Below are 20,967 nucleotides of genomic sequence, written 5' to 3' on the forward strand. Positions count from 1 at the left end.
GAAGATGATACTGAATTTTTAAAAGAATAATTTTTCTGTTGTTAGCTTTTTAGTTGGAGAAGGAGCCTACAGATGGGCAGTAGATCATGGAATACCCTCTTGCCCTCCTAACATCATGACCACAAGTGAGTAAAAACTTTTCAAAATTAAGCATATATACCTGGAAGTGTTACATTGCTTTAATCCACATAGTACTCTGATATTTAAAAAAGGAAGCTTATATGTCAAAATATTTATAGTTAAAAGATACATAGAAAGTTATTTGATTTTAAGGCATTTTTATATTCCTGAGGATCCCCCCATTCTCATGCTTTTATAGAAGTATTGCTAAAGGATCCCTTTTAGGTTACTTAAAATAATTACTAACAATAAAACCTTAATACTACCCCCCTCAGAGAGAGAGAAGAAAACACAGGTCAACATTTATCTGTCTTTGGCCTGAGGAGGGCTTTTCTAGGGACCAAGTGCAAGAGAAGGAAGAACAAAAGTAACTACATAAGAGTTAAGACTGATAAAAACCACTTACCATAAATATGACAAAGTGATATATATCCTTAATCTATGAAAAGGTATATTAAATTAAAAACCATACAAATAATACCCCCAAAGAAAAATGATCAAAAGTCATAAATAGATAATAGAACATAACTAATAGGGAAATTCAAATGAGTACATGTTAAATTTGTTCCCTTGTAATTTGTGAAAGAGTTAAAAATACTGTATTACTGCTCGTAAGTGTGTGATGAAATGAACATAATATATTGGAGGTACAATATAAATTGGCAGAAATTTTGGAGGACAGCTAAGTAATATAGAGCAAAGCCTTAAACTTACTCTGCTTGTAGAACTTGACATTAGAAATATAGACAAAAATTTATGTAGTTCTCAATAAGCATTATTAAGAATATCAAAAAATTTGAAAAAAAATCTTACATCCAACAGAGAGGAATGTAAGTAAATTATCATATGATGAAATGTTATGTAGTAAGTAGAAATTGTTATCAAGACTAATGTCTGATAATGATTAAATCTAATGACTTTGAAAAATGAAAAATGAGTTATAAATATATATGTGTGAATGTATATTTTATATGTCTATTTTAAAAATGAAATCATAGCTATATATTTATGCATAAAGACAAATATTGAAAACATATACTACTTATTTTTTAAGTTAAATTTTTGTTTTCTATCATAGTCATCTATGACTATAAATAATCAAATGAAAAAATGGGGAATCATTAAATCCAAGGAGACCAAGTTGTATAAAAAAGAAATGATTATATACCATAGCAGGTATATAATAAGGTTCTTTTTTTTTTTTTTAAAGATTTTATATATTTATTTGACAGAGCGAGCACAAGCATGGGGAGTGGCAGGCAGAGGGAGAGGGAGAAGCAGGCTCCCTGCTGAGCAGAGTGCCAGACATGGGGCTGCATCCCAGGACCCTGGGGTCATGACCTGAGCCGAAGGCAGTTGCTTAACCGACTGAGCCACCCAGGCGCCCCTAAAGATCAGTTCTTAATAACATTATATTCAAAGTGAGCACTTACGTAGCTGAACGTGGTAATATAGGGAGGCTGGAGGGAAAGGAAATACATGCATGGTAGGCAAACTGGAAGTATGAGAGTTCTAATTCTCATAGTCCTTACCACTAATTCTGTCTTAAAATCTCCCAGTGGAATTTATGTAGAGTTCTTATGTCACCCAGACAAATCTGGTCGTTTGATAGTTCCATTTTGTTTTTCCTTGGAGACATGCCACTTGGCACCTTCACATCTAGAATGGGTGTTCAGTAAGCCTGCTGCATGACTGTCATCCCTGGTCTTTACCTCACCATCATTTTGGATTTCTTTTTCATTTCTCCAATATCAGGTTCTCTGTTTCCTGAATCTCATGTGTTTTTTCTCTCTCTTGTTTTATTCCCTTATTTGGTATAATTAAGACTAGAAATTGTTTTCCCTAGGTTTTGAAGAACTTGTTCTCTTATGTTCTAGTTTTCAGTCTTGCTGTTATGCATTTTGATTCCCAGTTCTTTGTGGTGTACTTTTCGTCTTTGGAAAGAAGCCTTAATTCCTGTGTTCTTAATATTACGATGAAGCGTCTTATAATGGGTCTTTTTTTATTCAATATGCCTGATACTTACTGAGTATTGAGTACTTTTAATCTGGAAATTCATGTGGTTTAGTTTTGGGGAAATTAAAAAAAATTGTGTATTAATCTCATCCCTTATCTTTCCTCTATTTTATTTTTCTAATTTCTGTGAATTGGATGTTGGGTCTTATGCTCCAATCCCTTGTATCTTTTTCAAAAATTATTTTTTCTCCTTTTTGAAATCTTTTTTGTCCTACTGTCTCAGAAATGTCTTCAGTTTTATCTCCTAAATCTTCTACTTCTTTTTTTTATTAAATTCTACTTGAATAAATGATTCAAGCAGAAGTTCTTTTTTTTTTTTTTAAGATTTTATTTATTTGACAGAGAAAGACACAGGAGAGAGGGAACACAAGCAGGGGGAGAGGGAAAAGCAGGCTTCCCGCGGAGCAGGGAGCCCAATGCGGGGCTCCATCCCAGGACCCTGGGATCACGACCTGAGCCGAAGACAGATGCTTAACAACTGAGCCACCCAGGCGCCCCTAAACCTTCTACTTCTTTTTTTTTTTTTAAGATTTATTTATTTATTTGTCAGAGAGAAAGAGAGAGCGCAGCGCGCATGAACAGGGGGAGTGGCAGGCAGAGGGAGAAGCAGGAGCCTGATGCGGGACTTGATCTCAGGACCCTGGGATCATGACCTGAGCCGAAGGCAGACGCTTAACCAACTGAGCCACTCAGGCGTCCCTAAACCTTCTACTTCTGATGAATTTGTAATTTTGGCTTTTATTTGTTTTAATTTCTAGGGATTCATCAATGACTAATACTTTTTTTTTTTTTTTTTACAAAAAAGAATAGTATTGACCTATGGTGAATTTGGGAGGAGAAATTATAACTATTATTTAGATTTAAAAAAAATTTAAATGCTGTCCTATATTGGGCACTTGTCTAATCCTCAATCAAACCTTTTTTGGTTTTGGGAGGGTATCATTGGTAGGTTTTTATTCCCTTTCAGTGTTCCAAAAGTTTTCAGAATGTCTTCCTCAGGTTTATTCTAAAATAATCTTCTACATAGTTTCTCACATACTTAATATTTCATTCCCAAATGTAGATGTGAATTTCTATCTGGTATTATTCCCTTCACCTTAGAACAAGCATTTCTGATAATGTGGTAGGTGTAGTGGTGAAAAATCAGCTTGTTATTTGAAAAAGTCTTTATTTTGCCTTTACTTTTGAAATATAATTTCTTGTTGGATACAGACTTCTACATTGTCAGGTTTTTTTTCTTTTAGCACTTTTTTTCCTTTTTTTTTATTGTGGTAAAAAATATATAACATAAAATTTACTATTTTAACAGTATTTAAGTATATAATTCAGTGGTACTACATACATTTCAGTCTTGTATAACCGTCACCACTATGCATTTCCATTAACTTTTTTTATCATCCCAAGCAGAAAACTCTATACCCGTTAAACTACCCATTCCCCTTTCTCTCTAGGCCCTGGTAGCCTCTATTCTACTTTCTTTCTCTATGACTTTGTTCTAGGTAGCTCCTTAATCATACAGTATTTGTCATAGACTGATTTTTAGGCTTTGTGAAAGTGAGTCTATTTCAGTTTTGTTCTTAAACTTAGAAACCTTAGTACTAGCCTGTGGTCTTTCTTCCCAAGATATAGCCTTTCTAGGGTTTTATTCAAAAGTCTCAAACTTGAAACTTTGTCTCTTCTACAGTAAGTATCTCTCAAAATCTGTGTCAGCTTTTCAGCTGTTATTTTCCTCACTAAACTCTATGGAATCTTGCATCTTGTATGAACAGTTAAGGGCTTATTCAAGAATTTGAAGGCATGTTTATATAGATTTGGGGGCTTCCCTTTTTTTGTGTATGTGGCTTTCTCCTTACCAGGATTCCTCCCTCAATTTCCAGTTGCTTCAGTAGCCCCAAACACCTTCATCTCCATCCGGCAAGACTGTAGTTTTCGATTTGAGATCTTTTTGCTGTGCATCTACAGTTTTGACTGTAGTGCCTCATGGGGAAAGCTGTATGAATGTGGATCTCACCCAGTATGTTTCTTTTCTTTCTGTGGTTGATCCTCTCCTATTTCTGCCAGCTTTTTGTCACTAGCCTTCAAATAGCTTTCTTTTTTAATTAAAAAAATTCTGACTAGAGTTTGTAATTGTTATTGGTCTGTGGGTTAGTCTTATATAAGCTACTCCATTACCAGGAGCTGGAACCTATGTTTTGTAAATGTGTACTATTAACAGCTATAATAATATAACAAATATAAATTAAAAAATATAACAAATTTCACATTATAAAAGAGAGTTGATTACTTAAACATTGTATTTGTTACTTTTTAATTGTGTGGTACAGGAATATGTTACCTTTTAAAAAATTGGAACATTCTACATAAACCTAACCTTCCTCTTTACTTCTCTTCTCAGCCCCAGCCTCTCCTGTCCACTCCCATAGCCACACTTATTTGTTGAATTTACTTGTTTCTGTGTCAACAGAAATGCTGGAATATGTAGTATTATTATTTTTGTTAGGTTTAGATAAATGGTATCATACTCTATAGTATCTTTAGTAAGTTTTTAGATAAGTGGTATAATATGATACTTCTAATTTTTTGTCAGTCAGCAAAATATTTTGAAATCTCTCCATGTTGATATATATAGATCAATTAATTTTTAAACTGCTGAATAGCATTTATCATATTTATTTAGCTATTTCTCTTTGATGGGCATTCAGGTTGTTTCTAGCTTTTGCCATTAACATTGATGATTTCACAAATATTCTTATACATATCCCTTTGTACTTAAGTGTTTTGTTTATCTAGGTGGAAGTAGATTTGCTGAATCAGAATGTACATTTACCATTATGCTGGCTATTTGTGTTTCCCCTCCCAAGACATTTACTCTCTGTCTACTTTTGCGAAGTCTGTCTTTGTAAAGCTGCTGCCATTACTGACCACATAGTAGCTCAGAGTATAGGCTTTAGAGGCATATATCTTTGTGTGACCATGGACAAGTTACCTCCAAGAAACTTTTCTTATGGACAGATTGTGATTACTTGAGATAATGTATAAAGAATTCTTATTCCAATTTGCACATAGAAACACTCAAATGTTAATATAATTCTTACTGTTAATAATATGTTTGATATGAAAATGATCCTGGTGATGTGATTTCATCAGAATTTAATAGGTCTAGCTCTTTAGCACTGACTTGTGATTTTAGTGATTGATCCAATCTGGAGTTAGGTGTAACCATTAGAGCAGTGGTTCTCAACTTTGGCTGCATATTAGAATCCCTAGAGAGCTTTGAAAAACTCTGAAGCCGTGGCTGCGTCCAAAATCAGCTACTCTGTAGCTGACACCCAGGCATCTGAAGTTTTTGAAGTTTTGCAGGTAATTTCAATGTACATTCAATTTTAACAATGCCTGGAATAAAGCTTGTACATGCTTTTGAGTTCTTCCAGAAGATTCATTAAAGTTGAAATTGAAAGGAAAATAATTTTGTTGTTTCTTGGTAAAGGCCAACCTTAAGTAGTTTGTGCTACAAAGTTGCTACCATCTATTCTTTAATTTTCAGCTGTTTTATGCTTTGAATGGACCTAAGGTATATGTTTAAATATAAGTAAAGAGTAGATTGCAGACATTGTTCTGTCCTATCAATTTATGGGTGTGATTCTGCCACAAGGAATCCTATTTTCTTTTCTATTGACTGGATTCTGTTCTTACAGCTTTTCTGCCTTTGAGTAGGATACTTTGAAAGACAACATGATTGATAAAACATTTTGTGTACTAATTTAGAATTTTATTGTAGCTGGTATGTGGTACTTTGCTCTTAAATATGGCCAGTTATGCTGTTTTAAGTTTTTCCCCCTACACTTTTTATTTATTTATTTTTTATTTCAAGTATTTTATTTTTTTATTATGTTCAGTTAGCCACTGTATAGTACATCATTAGTTTTTGATATAGTGTTCAATGATTCATTAGTTGCATATAACACCTAGTGCTCTGTTTTAAGTTTTTAATTTTTAGGTAATTATAAATTCACATGCAGTTGTAAGAATTAATAGAGAGAGATCCCTATGGATCCTTTGCTCAGTTTCCTCCAATGGTAATAATCTTGTAAAACTATAGTGCAATACTACGTTTGGGATATTGACGTTGATTTAGTCAAGATACAGAACACTTCCATCTTCACAAGAATATCTCAGTTTGCCTTTTTATAGTCATACCCACTCACCTCCATGCCTTCCTTAACCCCTGGCAGCCACTGATCTATTCTCCATTAATATAATTTTGCTATTTCAAGAATGTTATATGAATGGCATCATTCACTATGTAACCTTTTGGGAACCAGCTTTTTAATAATTCAGTATAGTTCTCTGGAGAGTCATTCAGGTGGTTGTATTTATTAATAGCTTGTTCCATTTTATTGCTAAGTAATCCATGCTATGGGTGTAGTTTAACTATTTGTTTGTTTAACCATTTATCCATTGAAAGACATCTGGATTGTTTCTGGTTTGGACCTGTTATAAATAATGCTGCTATAAACATTTGTGTACATTTTTTTCTGTAATTCTTTTTGAATGTTTTGACAAAATATACATAACATAAAATTTATCATCTTAAACATTTTCTAATGGTACTGTTCAGTGGCCTTAAGTGTACTCACATTTATGTGCAACCATCGCTACCATCCTTCTATAGAACCCTTTTTATCTTGCAAAACTAAAACTCTACTTATTAAACAGTAATTCCCTCCGCTTAGCCCCTGGCAACTTAGCCCCAGGCAACCACCATTCTGATCTCCATCATTAAAATTTGACTACTGTAGATACCTCATGTAAGTGGAACCATACATTATCTGTCCCTTTATGACTGGCTTTTTTCACTTAGCATGATGTTCTCAAGGTTCATTCATGGTGTAGAATCTGTCAGAATTTCTTTTTAAGGCTGTGGGGTACTTGGGTGGCTCAGTCAGTTAAGCATCCAAGTCTTAATCTCAGTTCAGGTCTTGATCTCAGGGTCGTGAGTTCAAGCTCTGCATTGGGCTCCACGCCAAGTGTGGAGCCTACTTAAAAAAAAAAAAAGAATTTCTTTTTAAGGCTGAAAAATATGCTGCAATATATATACCACATTTCGTTTATCCATTTACCTATTGATGGATACTTAGGTTGCTGCAAACCTTTGGCCACTGTGTATAATGCTGCTATGAGCACAGATGTACAAATATCTGTTAGAATACCTGCTTTCATTCCTTTTGAGTACTAAGAAATGAAATTGCTGGATTTATGGTAATTCTATTTTCAGTTTTTGGAAGGACCACCATATTGTCTTCCATAGTGGCAACATCATTTTAAATTTCCACTAGTAGTGCACAGGGGTTCCAGTTTCTCCATATCCTTACCAACACTCGCTACCTATTTATTTTCTTTAAATAATAATCATTCTAATCGGTGTGAAGTGGCATTTCATTGTGGTTTTGGTTTGTATTTCCTAATGATTATGATGTTAAACATTTCTCATGTGCTTATTGGCCATTTGTATATCTCCTTAAATGTCTCCCACAGGGGAAAAAGAGATAAGTTGAAGGTGGGGGAAAAGCACCAGCCTTTTAAATTCCCTGGAAGTCAATTCATCTGGAGAGGCAGGGCAGAAGATATGCCTGCCTCTCTGTCTGCACTTTGTGACCAAGAAGCAATCAGAGCACATCCTAGAATCTGGAGGACAGGGTCTTTATTTCCCAAGCTGGCTCTCACAGGCTGTGTGCAGTCTGCTCTAGGAATACATGCATGGTTGTCTGCCAAAGGGATGGGGATGGGGAATGGGTAGATGCTACTGCAGTAAGAGCTGAAATTAACCCCAAGTAATGACAGTTTACTTCAAGCCTTCCTTTGAAAGTAACAGCCTTAAATAGACTCCAGAGTTCCATAACTTTTGCATTAGATTCTGGCAGGCCAATTATTGTTTAGGTGGAGAGATGAATTCCTGGCATTTCCTACTTGGCCATCTTCTCTCTAACTCCATTTTACTAGTTTTGTATTATATCATTCTGATTTAGTTTATTAATCCTGTCTTATAGCTATTTGCATATGATTAAAAAGTTTAAATAAGTTATCATTACCTTTGTATATGATGTCTTTTGCCTTATGGGCATTTTAAATCTTATGTGATTATATCGGTCAATCATCATTTTAACAGATTCTGTTAACATTTTATAACATTTGATAACATTTCATGGAAAATCTTCTTTAAAACCAATTAAACTAAAAAATAAAGTCTCTCTCAAAAAAACCTGATATTTATGCCTATATTGTTGTGTGATGGTTTAACTTTTTTGGGCCCCCTTTTTTTAGATTTTATATATTTAAATCATCAATACTTTAAGATTTCATTTTTATGTGTAGTGTGAGGTAGAAATCTAATTTATTTTTCCAAATAGATAACATCATGCCAAGACAGCTTATTGAATAACATATTCATTTCCTACTGGTATGAAATATCACTGTATTTCTCAAATTCCATTAGAATATACATGAATTTGTTTCTGAATTTGATGGTTAATTCTATTAACTTTTTTTTTTTGGTTCATTTCTATGTCATTACTACAGTATTGTTTTCAGACCACGATTAGTTTATTATTGGATATTTTGCAATTTTGGTTGGTATTGTAAATAATATCGTTCTCCATTTTGCTTCTTTAACCTATTTATTGTGAACTCTTGTAGACATACCTCCTGTAGGTAGACCGTTATGTTGGTGTTATAACATACTTACAGGTTTTCTTGTACATATATTCTGTGTCAGCTGGCTTTCTCTAAATACATGCACTGTAGTAGAATTGCTGGATCAGTGTCTTTCTATCTTCATCTTTACCAGATGATGCCAAATTATTTTTCAAAATGTTTTTTGCCAGTGAATATAATTGTATTTCATATATGTATGTTTGTGTATATGTGCATATGTGTGTGTATGCATATACACATATATTTGTGTAGCTATGTTACTGAACCCTTTTATTAATCTATAGATTTATCTGTAGATTTATCTATAGATTCTGGTTGATTGCTAAATTCATAAGCACATCATTTGTGAATAATGATAGTTTTATTTCTTTCTTTTGAATCTTTTTATTTATTTATTTATTTATTTATTTGACAGAGAGAGAGACAGCGAGAGAGGGAACACAAGCAGGGGGAGTGGGAGAGGGAGAAGCAGGCTTCCCGCCGAGCAGGGAGCCTGATGCGGGGCTCGATCCCAGGACCCTGGGATCATGACCTGAGCCCAAGGCAGACGCTTAACGACTGAGCCACCCAGGCGCCCCTCTTTTGAGTCTTTATACTATTTTTCTTTCTTTTTATGTTGACGAAGGATCATCAGTACAGTTTAATAGAAGCAATGATAATTGGACATGTTTAAGAATAGTGCATTTGATTGAAAATTCAGTTATATATCATATTTGGGAGCTTTATTTGGCAAGATTTAAAAATTGTAAATGAATTTAATGTATTCTTGTTTATTAAGAGGACATTAATTTTTTCTTTTTTTATTTAAATTCAGTTAGCCAACATATAGTACATCATTAGTTTCAGATGTAGTGTTCAATGATTAATCAGTTGCATATAACACCCAGTGCTCATCACATCATGTGCCTTCCTTAATGCCCATCACCCAGTTACCCAGTCCCCCACCCACCTCCCCTTCCGCAACCCGCAGTTTGTTTCCCAAAGTCAAGAGTCTCTCATGGTTTGTCTCCCTCTCTAATTTCTTCCCGAATCATTCAGTTTTCCTTCCCTTCCCCTATGATTCTCTGTGCTGTTTCTTATATTCCACATATGAGAGAAGCCATATAATTGTCTTTCTCTGCTTGACTTATTTCACTTATACCCTTCAGTTCCATCCACATCAGTGTAAATGGTAGGTATTCATTCTTTCTGATGGCTAAGTAATATTCCATTGTATATATGAACCATATCTTCTTTATCCATTCGTCTGTTAAAGGACATCTCGGCTCCTTCCACAGTTTGGCTATTGTGGACATTGCTGCTATGAACATTGGGGTTCAGGTGTCCCTTCTTTTCACTACACCTGTATCTTTGGGGTAAATACTCAGTAGTGCATTTACTGGGCCATAGGATAGCTCTATTTTTAACTTCTTGAGGAACCTCCTTACTGTTTTCCAGAGTGGCTGTACCAGCTTGCATTCGCACTAACAGCGTAAGAGGGTTTCCCTTTCTTCACATGCTCGCCAACATTTGTTGTTTCCTGTCTTCTTAATTTTAGCCATTCTAACTGGTGTAAGGTGGTATCTCATTGAGGTTTTGATTTGTATTTCCCTGATGCCAAGTGATGTGCAGCATTTTTTCATGTGTCTGGCCATTTGTATGTCGTCTTTGGAGAAAAGGAGGACACTGGGGAGGAGGGAAGCAAGATGGCAGAGGAGTAGGTGACCTCATTTTGACCAGTCCCTTGCATTGAGCTGGATATCTACCATACCATCCTGAACACCCACGAAATCAGCCTGAGATGTAAGAAGATATATCTGGATCTCTACAAGCAGAAAAATGCCACCAGGTGCGAGTGGTGGCTACCGACCGCTCTTGATTTTCCTAGGGTGCATCTTGCCTGGGTTGTGGTTGATATTTTGGACTCTGTACATTCCCTCAACCATCCCTCAACAGAGTGACTAGGAGGAGGAAATCCCAACAAAGAAAAGAACCAGAGACAATGGCCTCTGCCATTGAACTAATAGATATGGATATAAGAAAGATGTCAGACATAGAATTCAGGGTAGCACTTATGAAGTCATTAGCTAGGCTTGAAAAAAGCGTTTGTAACAATATAGAATCTCTAAGGGCAGAAATGAGATCTAATTGCACTGAACTTAAAAATGCTATGAAAGAGAAGCGGTCTAAACTGGATAAGCTAACAGCTAGGGCAAATGAGAAAGAAGAATGAATTAATGATCTAGAAGATAAGCTGATAGAAAGGAAGGAAGTCAAGGAGAATAGGGATAAACAACTAGAAGCCCATGAGATCAATGATGCCATGAAACGTTCCAAAGTCAGATTATTGGGATCCCTGGGGGTGGAGAGAGAGAGAGGACTGGAATGTATACTGGAGCAAATCATAGCTGAAAACTTCCCTAATCTGGGGAAGGAAACAAGCATTCATGTCCAAGAGGCACAGAAGACCCTTCCCAAGACCAATAAAAATAGACCAATGCCCCAGTATATAATACTAAAACTTGCTAATCTTAGAGCCAAGGCAGCTATCCTGAGAGCAGCTAGGGGGAAGAGATTTCTTAGCTATGGAGGGAGGAACATCAGAATAATGTCAAACCTGTCCACAGATACCTGGCAAGCCAGAAAGGGCTGGCAAGACATAATCAGGGTACTAAATGAGAAAAACATGCAACCAAGAATACTTTATCCAGTAAGGCTGTTATTCAGAATGGATGGAGAGACAAAGAGCTTCCAGGACAGGCAGAAACTGAAAGAATATGTGACCACCAAGCCAGCCCTGCAAGAAGTAATAAAGGGGGATTCTATAAAAGTAGAAAGACCCCAAGAGTAAAATAGACCAGAAATTTACAATCTATAGAAATGGGCTTTACAGGCAACATGATGGCACTAAATTCATATCTTTCTGTAGTTACTCTCAACGTGAATGGCCTAAATGCTCCCATGAAACGGCACAGGGTTGCAGATTGGATACAAAGACAGGACCCGTCCACATGCGGTCTACAAGAGACTTATTTGGAACCTAAAGACACCTCCAGATTGAAAGTGAGGGGATGGAGAACCATTTATCATGCCAACAGACCTCAAAAGACAGCTGGGGTAGCAATTCTCATATCAGACAAATTAGATTTTAAAGCAAAGATTGTAGTAAGAGATGTAGAGGGACACCGTATCATACTTAAAGGGTCTATTCAACAAGAAAATCTAAAAGTTGTAAATATCTATACCCTCAACATGGAGCAGCCAGCTACATAAGCCAGATGTTAACCAAAATAAAGAAACATGTTGATAATAATACATTAATCGTAGGAGATCCTAACACTCCACTCTCAGCAATGGACAGACCATCTAAGCAGAAGATCAACAAAGAAACAAGAGCTTTGAAGGACATGTTGGACCAGATGGACTTCGTAGATATGTGCAGAACATTCCACCCTAAAACAACAGATGCTCATTCTTCTCAAGCACACATGGAACTTTCTCTGGAATAGACCACATACTGGGTCACAAATCAGGCCTCAACCGATACCAAAAGATTGAGATTATTCCCTCCATGTTACCAGACCACAATGCCTTGAAACTGGAACTCAATCACAAAAAAATTTGGAAGGAATTCAAACATGTGGAAATTAAAAAGCATCCTACTAAAGAATGATTGGGTCAACCAGGAAATTAAGGAAGAACTTAAACAATTCATGGAAACTAATGAGAATGAAAACACATCGGTCCAAAACCTATGGGATACTGCAAAGATGGTCCTTTCAGCAGTGTGGCAGAATACAAAATCAAAACCACAATGAGATACCACCTTACACCAGTTAGAATGGCAAAAATTAACAAGACAGGAAACAACAAATGTTGGAGAGGATGGGGAGAAAGGGGAACCCTCTTACACTTGGTGGGAATGCAAGCTGGTACAACCACTCAGGAAAACAGTATGGAGGTTCCTCAAGAAGTTAAAAATAGAGCTACCCTAGACCCAGCAATTGCATTACTAGGTATTTACCCTAATGATACAGATGTAGTGAAAAGAAGGGGCACATGCACCCCAATGTTCATAGCAGCAATGCCCACAATAGCCAAACTGTGGAAAGAGCCAAGATGTCCTTCAGCAGATGAATGGATAAAGAAGATGTGGTTCGTATATTCAATGGAATATTACTCAGCCATCAGAACAATGAATACCTACCTTTTGCATTAACATGGATGGGACTGGAGGGTATTATGCTGAGTGAAATAAGTCAATCAGAGAAAGACAATTATCGTATGGTTTCACTCATATGTGGAATATAAGAAATGGTACAGAGGACCATAGGGGAAGGGATGGAAAACTGAAGGGGGAGAAATCAGAGAGGGAGACGAACCATAAGAGACTATGGACTCTGGGAAAACAAACAGGGTTTCAGAGGGGAGGTGGGTGGAGGAATGGGGTCTCTGGGTGATGGGTATTGAGGGCACGTGTTGGGATGAGCACTGGGTGTTATACACAACTAATGAATCATTGAACACTACATCAAAAACTAATGATGTACTATATGGTGGCTAACTGAACATAATTTAAAAAAAAAAGAAAAGGAGGACATTAATTTGTTAGTCTGATGAATTATGTTGATTTTTTAAAATGTTAAAACAATCACATTTCTTGTATTTATCACATACTATATTATGAAAGAACTTAATTTTTTTTTTTTTTTTTGCTCTAGTTGCCATATATATACTTGTGTGTGTTAGCCCCACAAAAGACTGGTTCATTGGCCTTTTTATTTTAAAGAAATGGAGCTCCAAATCTAGTAATGCTTACTGCCTTGACGTCTACTTGTTTGATATTAAAATAACTGTAGGGGTGCCTGGGTGGCTCAGTCAGTTAAGCATCTGACTCTTGATTTTGGCTCAGGTCATGATCTCAGGGTCATGAGATTGAGCCCGACATTGGGCTCCACACTGGGTGTAGAGACTGCTTAAGATTCTCTCTCTCCCTCTTCCTCTGCCCCTCCCCTCCCCTCCACTTGCACTCTATATCTCTAAAAAAAAAAAAAGAAATAAAAGAATAACTGCTTCCTTTGGTTAGTGTTTGCATGTGTATCTTTTTGTTTTCAATCTTTGTGTGTATTCTTATATTTAAGATATGTCTCTTAGAAGCAGCACGTAAATAAAAAATTTTTTTTTGGGTGATCTTTGTATTTTAATTTTTGCATTTAGTCCATTTACATTTAATTCAATTACTCATATATTTGGATTTGAATCTACTCTTTTACTCTTTGTTTCTTATTTGTCCCACATGGTCTATGCCTCCTTCTATATCTCATTTCTTGCCTTCTTTAGTATTATTTTCTATCATTATATTTTCTTTTTTAGTATGTTTGTATTACCCCTTTTTATTTATTTTTTCTCCCAGAGAGAGAGAGAGAGAGCGAGGGGAGGGGCAGAGGGAGAGGTAGAGAGAATCTCAAGGAGGCTACACACCTAACAAGGAGCCTGACATGGGGCTTGATCTCACAGCCCTGGGATCATGACCTGAGTCGAAATCAAGAGTCAAATGCTTAACTGACTGGGCCAGCCAGGCGCCCCTCTATTGCCTTGTTTTACCATTCTCTTTGAATTAACCTAGAAATTTCAACATACATACATGACTTATGAAAGTCTATTAGAAAATAGTACTTTTTACCACTTCTCAGACAATGCAAGGACTGTATAATACTTGAATGAACCACATTTAACATCTTCCCAGCTTTTGTGTCTATATTTTAAAACTCAGTATGTATTTAAAACAGTGGGAGACATTATTATTTTATAACAGTCAATTTTTATTTAGATTTGCCTATTTACTTTTTCCTTTGCATTTCATTCCCTCTACTTTTTTTTTTCTTTTCTGCTTCCACTTTGTATTATTTTCTCTGTTTCTGAAGAACACGCATTAGTATTTTCATTAGTACAGGTCTTGTTGGTGATGAATTCGCTCATTCTTGTTTATATAAAACTATTTTTATTTTTATTTTTTTTTTAAGATTTTATTTATTTATTTGACAGAGAGAACACAAGTAGGCAGAGTGGCAGGCAGAGAGGGAGGGAGAAGCAGGCTCTCTGCTGAGCAGGGAGCCTGAGGCGGGGCTTGATCCCAGGACCCTGGGATCATGACCTGAGTCGAAGGCAGACGTTCAACCAACTGAGCCACCCAGGCACCCCTAAAACTATTTTTATTTTGCCTTCATTTTTGAAGGATATTTTCACTGAATATAGTGTTCTGAATCAGCAGATATTTCTTTTCAGCTACTGGTGATTAGTCTACTGTCTTAGGCTTCAATTTTTTGCTGTTGAAAAGACTGCTGTCATTTTAACTGCCACTTAATTGAAGGTAACCTGTTTTCTCTCTTGCTATTTTTAGATTTTTCTATGTCATTGTTCTTACTCTCTTTTACTTAATGTATCTTGGTATGAACTTTTATGATTTTAATTTAATTTATGGATATTGTTTAGTTATTAAATTGGTAGATTAGTGGCTTTTATTTATTTATTTTCTAGAAATTTTTTTTATTATGTTAGTCACCGTACATCACATCATTAGTTTTTGATGTAGTGTTCCATGATTCATTGTTTGTGTATAACACCCAGTGCTCCATTCAATACGTGCCCTCCTTAATACCCATCACTGGGCTAACCGATCTGCCCCCCCTCCCCTGTAAAACCCTCAGTTTGTTTCTCAGAGTCCATAGTCTCTCATGGTTCATTTCCCCCTCCGATTTCCCCCCCTTCAATTTTCCCTTCCTACTATCTTTTTTTTTTTTTTTAAAGATTTTATTTATTTATTTGAGAGAGAGAGAGATAGAAAGAGCACAAGCAGGGGGAGAGAGGCGGACTCCCTGCCGAGCAGGGAGCCTGATGCGGGGCTTGATCCCAGGACCCTGGGATCATGACCTGAGCCGAAGGCAGACGCTTAATGACTGAGCCACCCAGGCGCCCCCCACCCTTTTTTTTTTTTTAACATATAATGTATTATTTGTTTCAGAGGTACAGATCAGTTATTCATCAGTCTTACACAATTCACAGCACTCACCATAGCACATACCCTCCTCAATGTCTATCACCCAGCCACCCCATCCCTCCCAACCCCCACCACTCAAGCAACCCTCAGTTTGTTTCCTGAGATTAAGAATTCCTCATATTAGTGAGATTATAATACTTGTCTTTCTCTGATTGACTTACTTCGCTTAGCATAATTTATACCCTCTAGTTCCATCCAAGTCCTTGCAAATGGCAAGATTTCATTTTTTTTTTTTATGGCTGCATAATATTGCATTGTGTATATATACCACATCTTCTTTATCCATTCATCTGTTGATGAACATCTTTGCTCTTTCCATAGTTTGGCTATTGTGGACATTGCTGCTATAAACATTGTGGTGCATGTACCCCTTCAGATCACTACATTTGTATATTTGGGGTAAATACCCAGTAGTGCATTTGCTGGGTCCTACGGTAGCTCTATTTTCAACTTTTTGAGGAACCTCCATAATGTCTTCCAGAGTGGCTTCACCCGCTTGCATTCCCACCAACAGTGTAGGAGGGTTCCCCTTTCTCCGCATCCCCACCAACATCTGTCATTTCCTGACTTGTTAATTTAAGCCGTTCTGAGTGGTGTGAGGTGGTATCTCATTGAGGTTTTGATTTGTATTTCCCTGATGCCGAGCGATGTTGAGCACTTTTTCATGTGTCTGTTGGCCATTTGGATGTCTTCTTTGGAAAAATGTCTGTTCATGTCTTCTGCCCATTTCTTGATTGGATTATTTGTTCTTTGGGTGTTGAGTTTGATAAGTTCTTTATAGATTTTGGATACTAGCCCTTTATCTGATATGTCATTCGCAATATCTTCTCCCATTCTGTTGGTTGTGTTTTGGTTTTGTTGACTGTTTCCTTTGCTGTGCAAAAGCTTTTTATCTTGATGAAGTCCCAATAGTTCAATAGTTCCTTTTTGCCCTTGCTTCCCTTGCCTTTGGCGATGTTTCCAGCAAGAAGTTGCTGCAGCTGACTCAGGTCGAAGAGGTTGCTGCCTGTGTTCTCCTCTAGGATTTTGATGGATTCCTGTCTCACATTTAGGTCTTTCATCCATTTTGAGTCTGTTTTTGTTTATGGTGTAACGAAATGGTGCAGTTTCATTCTTCTGCATGTGGCTGTCCAATTTTCCCAACACCATTTTTTTTTTTAAAGATTTTATTTATTTATTTGACAGAGAGAGACACAGCGAGAGAGGGAACACAAGCAGGGGGAGTGGGAGAGGGAGAAGCAGGCTTCCTGCTGAGCAGGGAGCCCAATGTGGGGCTCAATGCGAGGACCCCAGGATCATGACATGAGCTGAAGGCAGACGCTTAACAACTGAACCACCCAGGCGCCCCCCCAACACCATTTGTTGAAGAGACTGTCTTTTTTCCACTGCACATTCTTTCCTGCTTTGTCAAAGATGAGTTGACCATAGAGTTGAGGATCCATTTCTGGGCTCTCTATTCTGTTTCATTGATCTATGTGTCTGTTTTGGTGCCAGTACCATACTGTCTTGATAATTACAGCTTAATAATAGAGCTTGAAGTCCGGAATTGTGATGCCACCAGCTTTGCTTTTCTTTTTCAACATTCCTCTGGCTATTTGGGGTATTTTCTGGTTCTATACAAATTTTAGGATTATTTGTTCCATTTCTTTGAAAAAAGTTGAGGGTATTTTGATGGGGATTGCATTGAATGTGTAGATTGCTCTAGGTATCATTGACATTTTCACAATATTTGTTCTTCCAATCCATGAGCATGGAGCTTTTTCCATTTCTTTTTGTCTTCCTGAATTTTTTTCGTGAGTATTCTATAGTTTCTGAGTACAGATTCTTTGCCTCTTTGGTTAGATTTATTCCTAGGTATCTTATGGTTTTGGGTGCAATTGTAAATGGTATCGACTCCTTAATTTCTCTTTCTTCTGTCTTGTTGGTGTATAGAAATGCAGCTGCTTTCTGTGCATTGATTTTATATCCTGCCACTTGACTGAATTCCTGTATGAGTTCTAGCAGTTTTGGGGTGGAGTCTTTTGGGTTTTCCACATAAATTTTCATAGCATCTGCAAAGAGTGAGAGTTTCACTTCTTTGTTGATTCGGGTGCCTTTTCTTTCTTTTTGTTGTCTGATTGCTGTGGCTAGGACTTCTAGTACTATGTTGAATAGCAGTGGTGATAGTGGACATCCCTGCCTTGTTCCTGATCTTAGGGGGAAAGCTCTCAGTTTTTACCCATTGAGGATAATATTTGCTGTGGGTTTTTCATAGATGGCTTTTATGATATTGAGGTATGTACCCTCTATCCCTATACTCTGAAGAGTTTTGATCACGAAAGGATGCTGTACTTTGTCAAATGCTTTTTCTGCATCTTTTGAGAGGATCATATGGTTCTTGTTCTTTCTTTTGTTAATGTATTGTATCACATTGATTGATTTGTAGATGTTGAGCCAACCTTGCAGCCCAGGGATAAATCCCACTTGGTCGTGGTGAATAATCCTTTTAACGTACTGTTGGATCCTATTGACTAGTATTTTGGTGAGAATTTTTGCATCCATGTTCATCAGGGATATTGGGCTATAGTTCTCCTTTTTGATGGGGTCTTTGGTTTTGGGATCAAGGTAATGGTGGCCTCATAAAATGAGTTTGGAAGTTTTCCTTCCATTTCTATTCTTTGAAACAGCTTTAGAAGAACAGGTATTAATTCTTCTTTAAATGTTTGGCAGAATTCCCCTGGGAAGCCATCTGGCCCTGGGCTCTTGTTTGTTGGGAGATTATTTATTAGTGCTTCAATTTCCTTAGTGGTTATAGGTCTGTGCAGGTTTTCTATTTCTTCCTGGTTCAGTTTTGGTAGTTGATACATCTCTAGGAGTGCATCCGTTTCTTCCAGGTTATCTAATTTGCTGGCATATAGTTGCTCATCATATGTTCTTATGATTGTTTGGATTTCTTTGGTGTTGGTTGTGATCTCTCCTCTTTCATTCATGATTTTGTTGATTTGGGTCATTTCTCTTTTCTTTTTGATAAGTCTGGCCAGGGGTTTATCAATCTTGTTAATCCAGCTCCTAGTTTCATTGATCTGTTCTACTGTTTTTTTTGGTTTCTATTTCATTGATTTCTGCTCTGATCTTTATTATTCCTCTTCTCCTGCTGGGTTTTGGCTTTATTTGCTGTTCTTTCTTCAGCTCCTTTAGGTGTAGGGTTAGGTTGTGTATTTGAGACCTTTCTTGTTTCTTGAGAAAAGCTTGTATTATATACTTTCCTCTTAGGAGTGCCTTTGTTGCATGCCAAAGATTTTGAGCAGTTGTGTTTTCATTTTCATTGGTTTCCAGGAATTTTTTTAATTCTTCTTTAATTTCCTGGCTGACCCATTCATTCTTCAATAGGATGCTCTTTAGCCTCCATGTATTTGAGTTCTTTCCGACTTTCCTCTTGTGATTGAGTTCTAGTTTCAAAGCATTGTGGTCTGAAAATATGCAGGGAATGATCCCAGTCTTTTGGTACCAGTTGAGACCTTATTTGTGACCCAGGATGTGATCTGTTGTGGAGAATGTTCCATGGGCATTAGAGAAGAATGTGTATCCTGTTGTTTTGGGATGGAATGTTCTGAATATATCTTTGAAGTCCATTTGGTCCAGTGTGTCATTTAAAGTCATTATTTCCTTGTTGATCTTTTGCTTAGAAGATCTGTCCATTCAGTGAGGGGGTGTTAAAGTCCCCTACTATTATTGTATTGTTGTCAATGTGTTTCTTTGCTTTTGTTATTAGTTGCCTTATATAATTGGTTGCTCCCATGTTAGGGGCATAGATATTTACAATTGTTAGATCTTCTTGTGGGACAGACCCTTTAAGTATGATATAGTGCCCTTCCTCATCTCTTATTATAGTCTTTGGTTTAAAATCTAATTGTCTGATGTAAGGATTGCCACCCCAGCTTTCTTTTGATTCCCATTAGCATGCTAAATGGTTTTCCACCCCCTCACTTTCAATCTGGGGGTGTCTTTGGTTCTAAAATGAGTCTCTTGCAGACAACATATCAATGGGTCTTGTTTTTTTATCCAATCTGATAGCCTATGTGTTTTGATTGGGGCATTTAGCCCATTTACATTCAGGGTAACTATTGAAATGTATGAGTTTAGTGCCATTGTATTGCCTGTAAGTGACTGTTACTGTATATTGCCTGTGTTCCTTTCTGGTCTATGTTGCTTTTAGGCTCTCTTTTTGCTTAGAGGACCCCTTTCAAGATTTCTTGCAGAGCTGGTTTTGTGTTTGCAAATTCCTTTAGTTTTTGTTTGTCCTGGAAGCTTTTTCTCTCTCCTTCTATTTTCAATGACAGCCTAGCTGGATATAGTATTCTTGGCTGCATATTTTTCTCATTTAGTGCTCTGAATGTATCCTGCCAGTCCTTTCTGGCCTGCCAGGTTTCTGTGGATAGGTCTGTTGCCAATCTAATGTTTCTACCATTGTAGGTTACAGATCTCTTGTCCTGAGCTGCTTTTAGCATTTTCTCTGGGACTTGTAAGTTTTACTATTAGATGTCGGGGTGTTGACCTATTTTTATTGATTTTGAGGGATGTTCTCTGTGCCTCCTGGATTTTGATGCCTGTTTCCTTCCCCAAATTAGGGAAGTTCTCTGCTATAATTTGCTCCAATATACCTCTGCTCCTCTCTCTCTTTCTTCTCCTTCTGGGATTCCAATTATTCCGATATTGTTTCGTCTTATGGTATCACTTATCTCTCAAATTCTGCCCTCGTGATCTAGGAGTTGTTTATCTCTCTTTTTCTCAGCTTCTTTATTTTCCATCATTTGGTGTTCTATATCACTAATTCTCTCTTCTGCCTCATTTATCCTAGCATTTAGAGCCTTTATTTTTGATTGCATCTCATTAATAGCCTTTTTGATTTCGACTTGGTTACATTTTAGTTCTTTTATTTCTTCAGAAAGGGTTTCTCTAGTATCTTCCATGCTTTTTTCAAGTCCAGCTAATATCTTTATAATCATCATTCTGAACTCTAGTTCCCACATGTTACTAATGTCCATACTGATTAGGTCCTTGGTAGTCTGTACTGCCTCTTGTTCTTTTCTTTTGAGGTGATTTTT

General features: G+C 36.8%; 1 protein-coding gene across 3 annotated transcripts in view; it reads left to right on the forward strand.

Moving 5' to 3' along the window:
* Positions 1-20,967, forward strand: part of TASP1 (taspase 1) — a 303,312-nt gene that overhangs the window by 72,845 nt on the left and 209,500 nt on the right. For all 3 annotated transcript variants that reach the window (XR_004679429.1, XM_035005826.1, XM_035005827.1), the window contains one exon: positions 46-125. Coding sequence is in view for 2 of the 3 variants with exons in the window: in XM_035005826.1 (XP_034861717.1) it covers positions 46-125 (80 nt within the window). In the remaining variant the exon portion in view is untranslated. The remainder of the gene's footprint in view (positions 1-45; positions 126-20,967) is intronic.

Source organism: Mirounga leonina, unplaced genomic scaffold (assembly GCF_011800145.1).
Source record: "Mirounga leonina isolate KUSES-001 unplaced genomic scaffold, KU_Mleo_1.0 Mir_150, whole genome shotgun sequence".
Lineage (NCBI taxonomy): Eukaryota > Metazoa > Chordata > Mammalia > Carnivora > Phocidae > Mirounga > Mirounga leonina.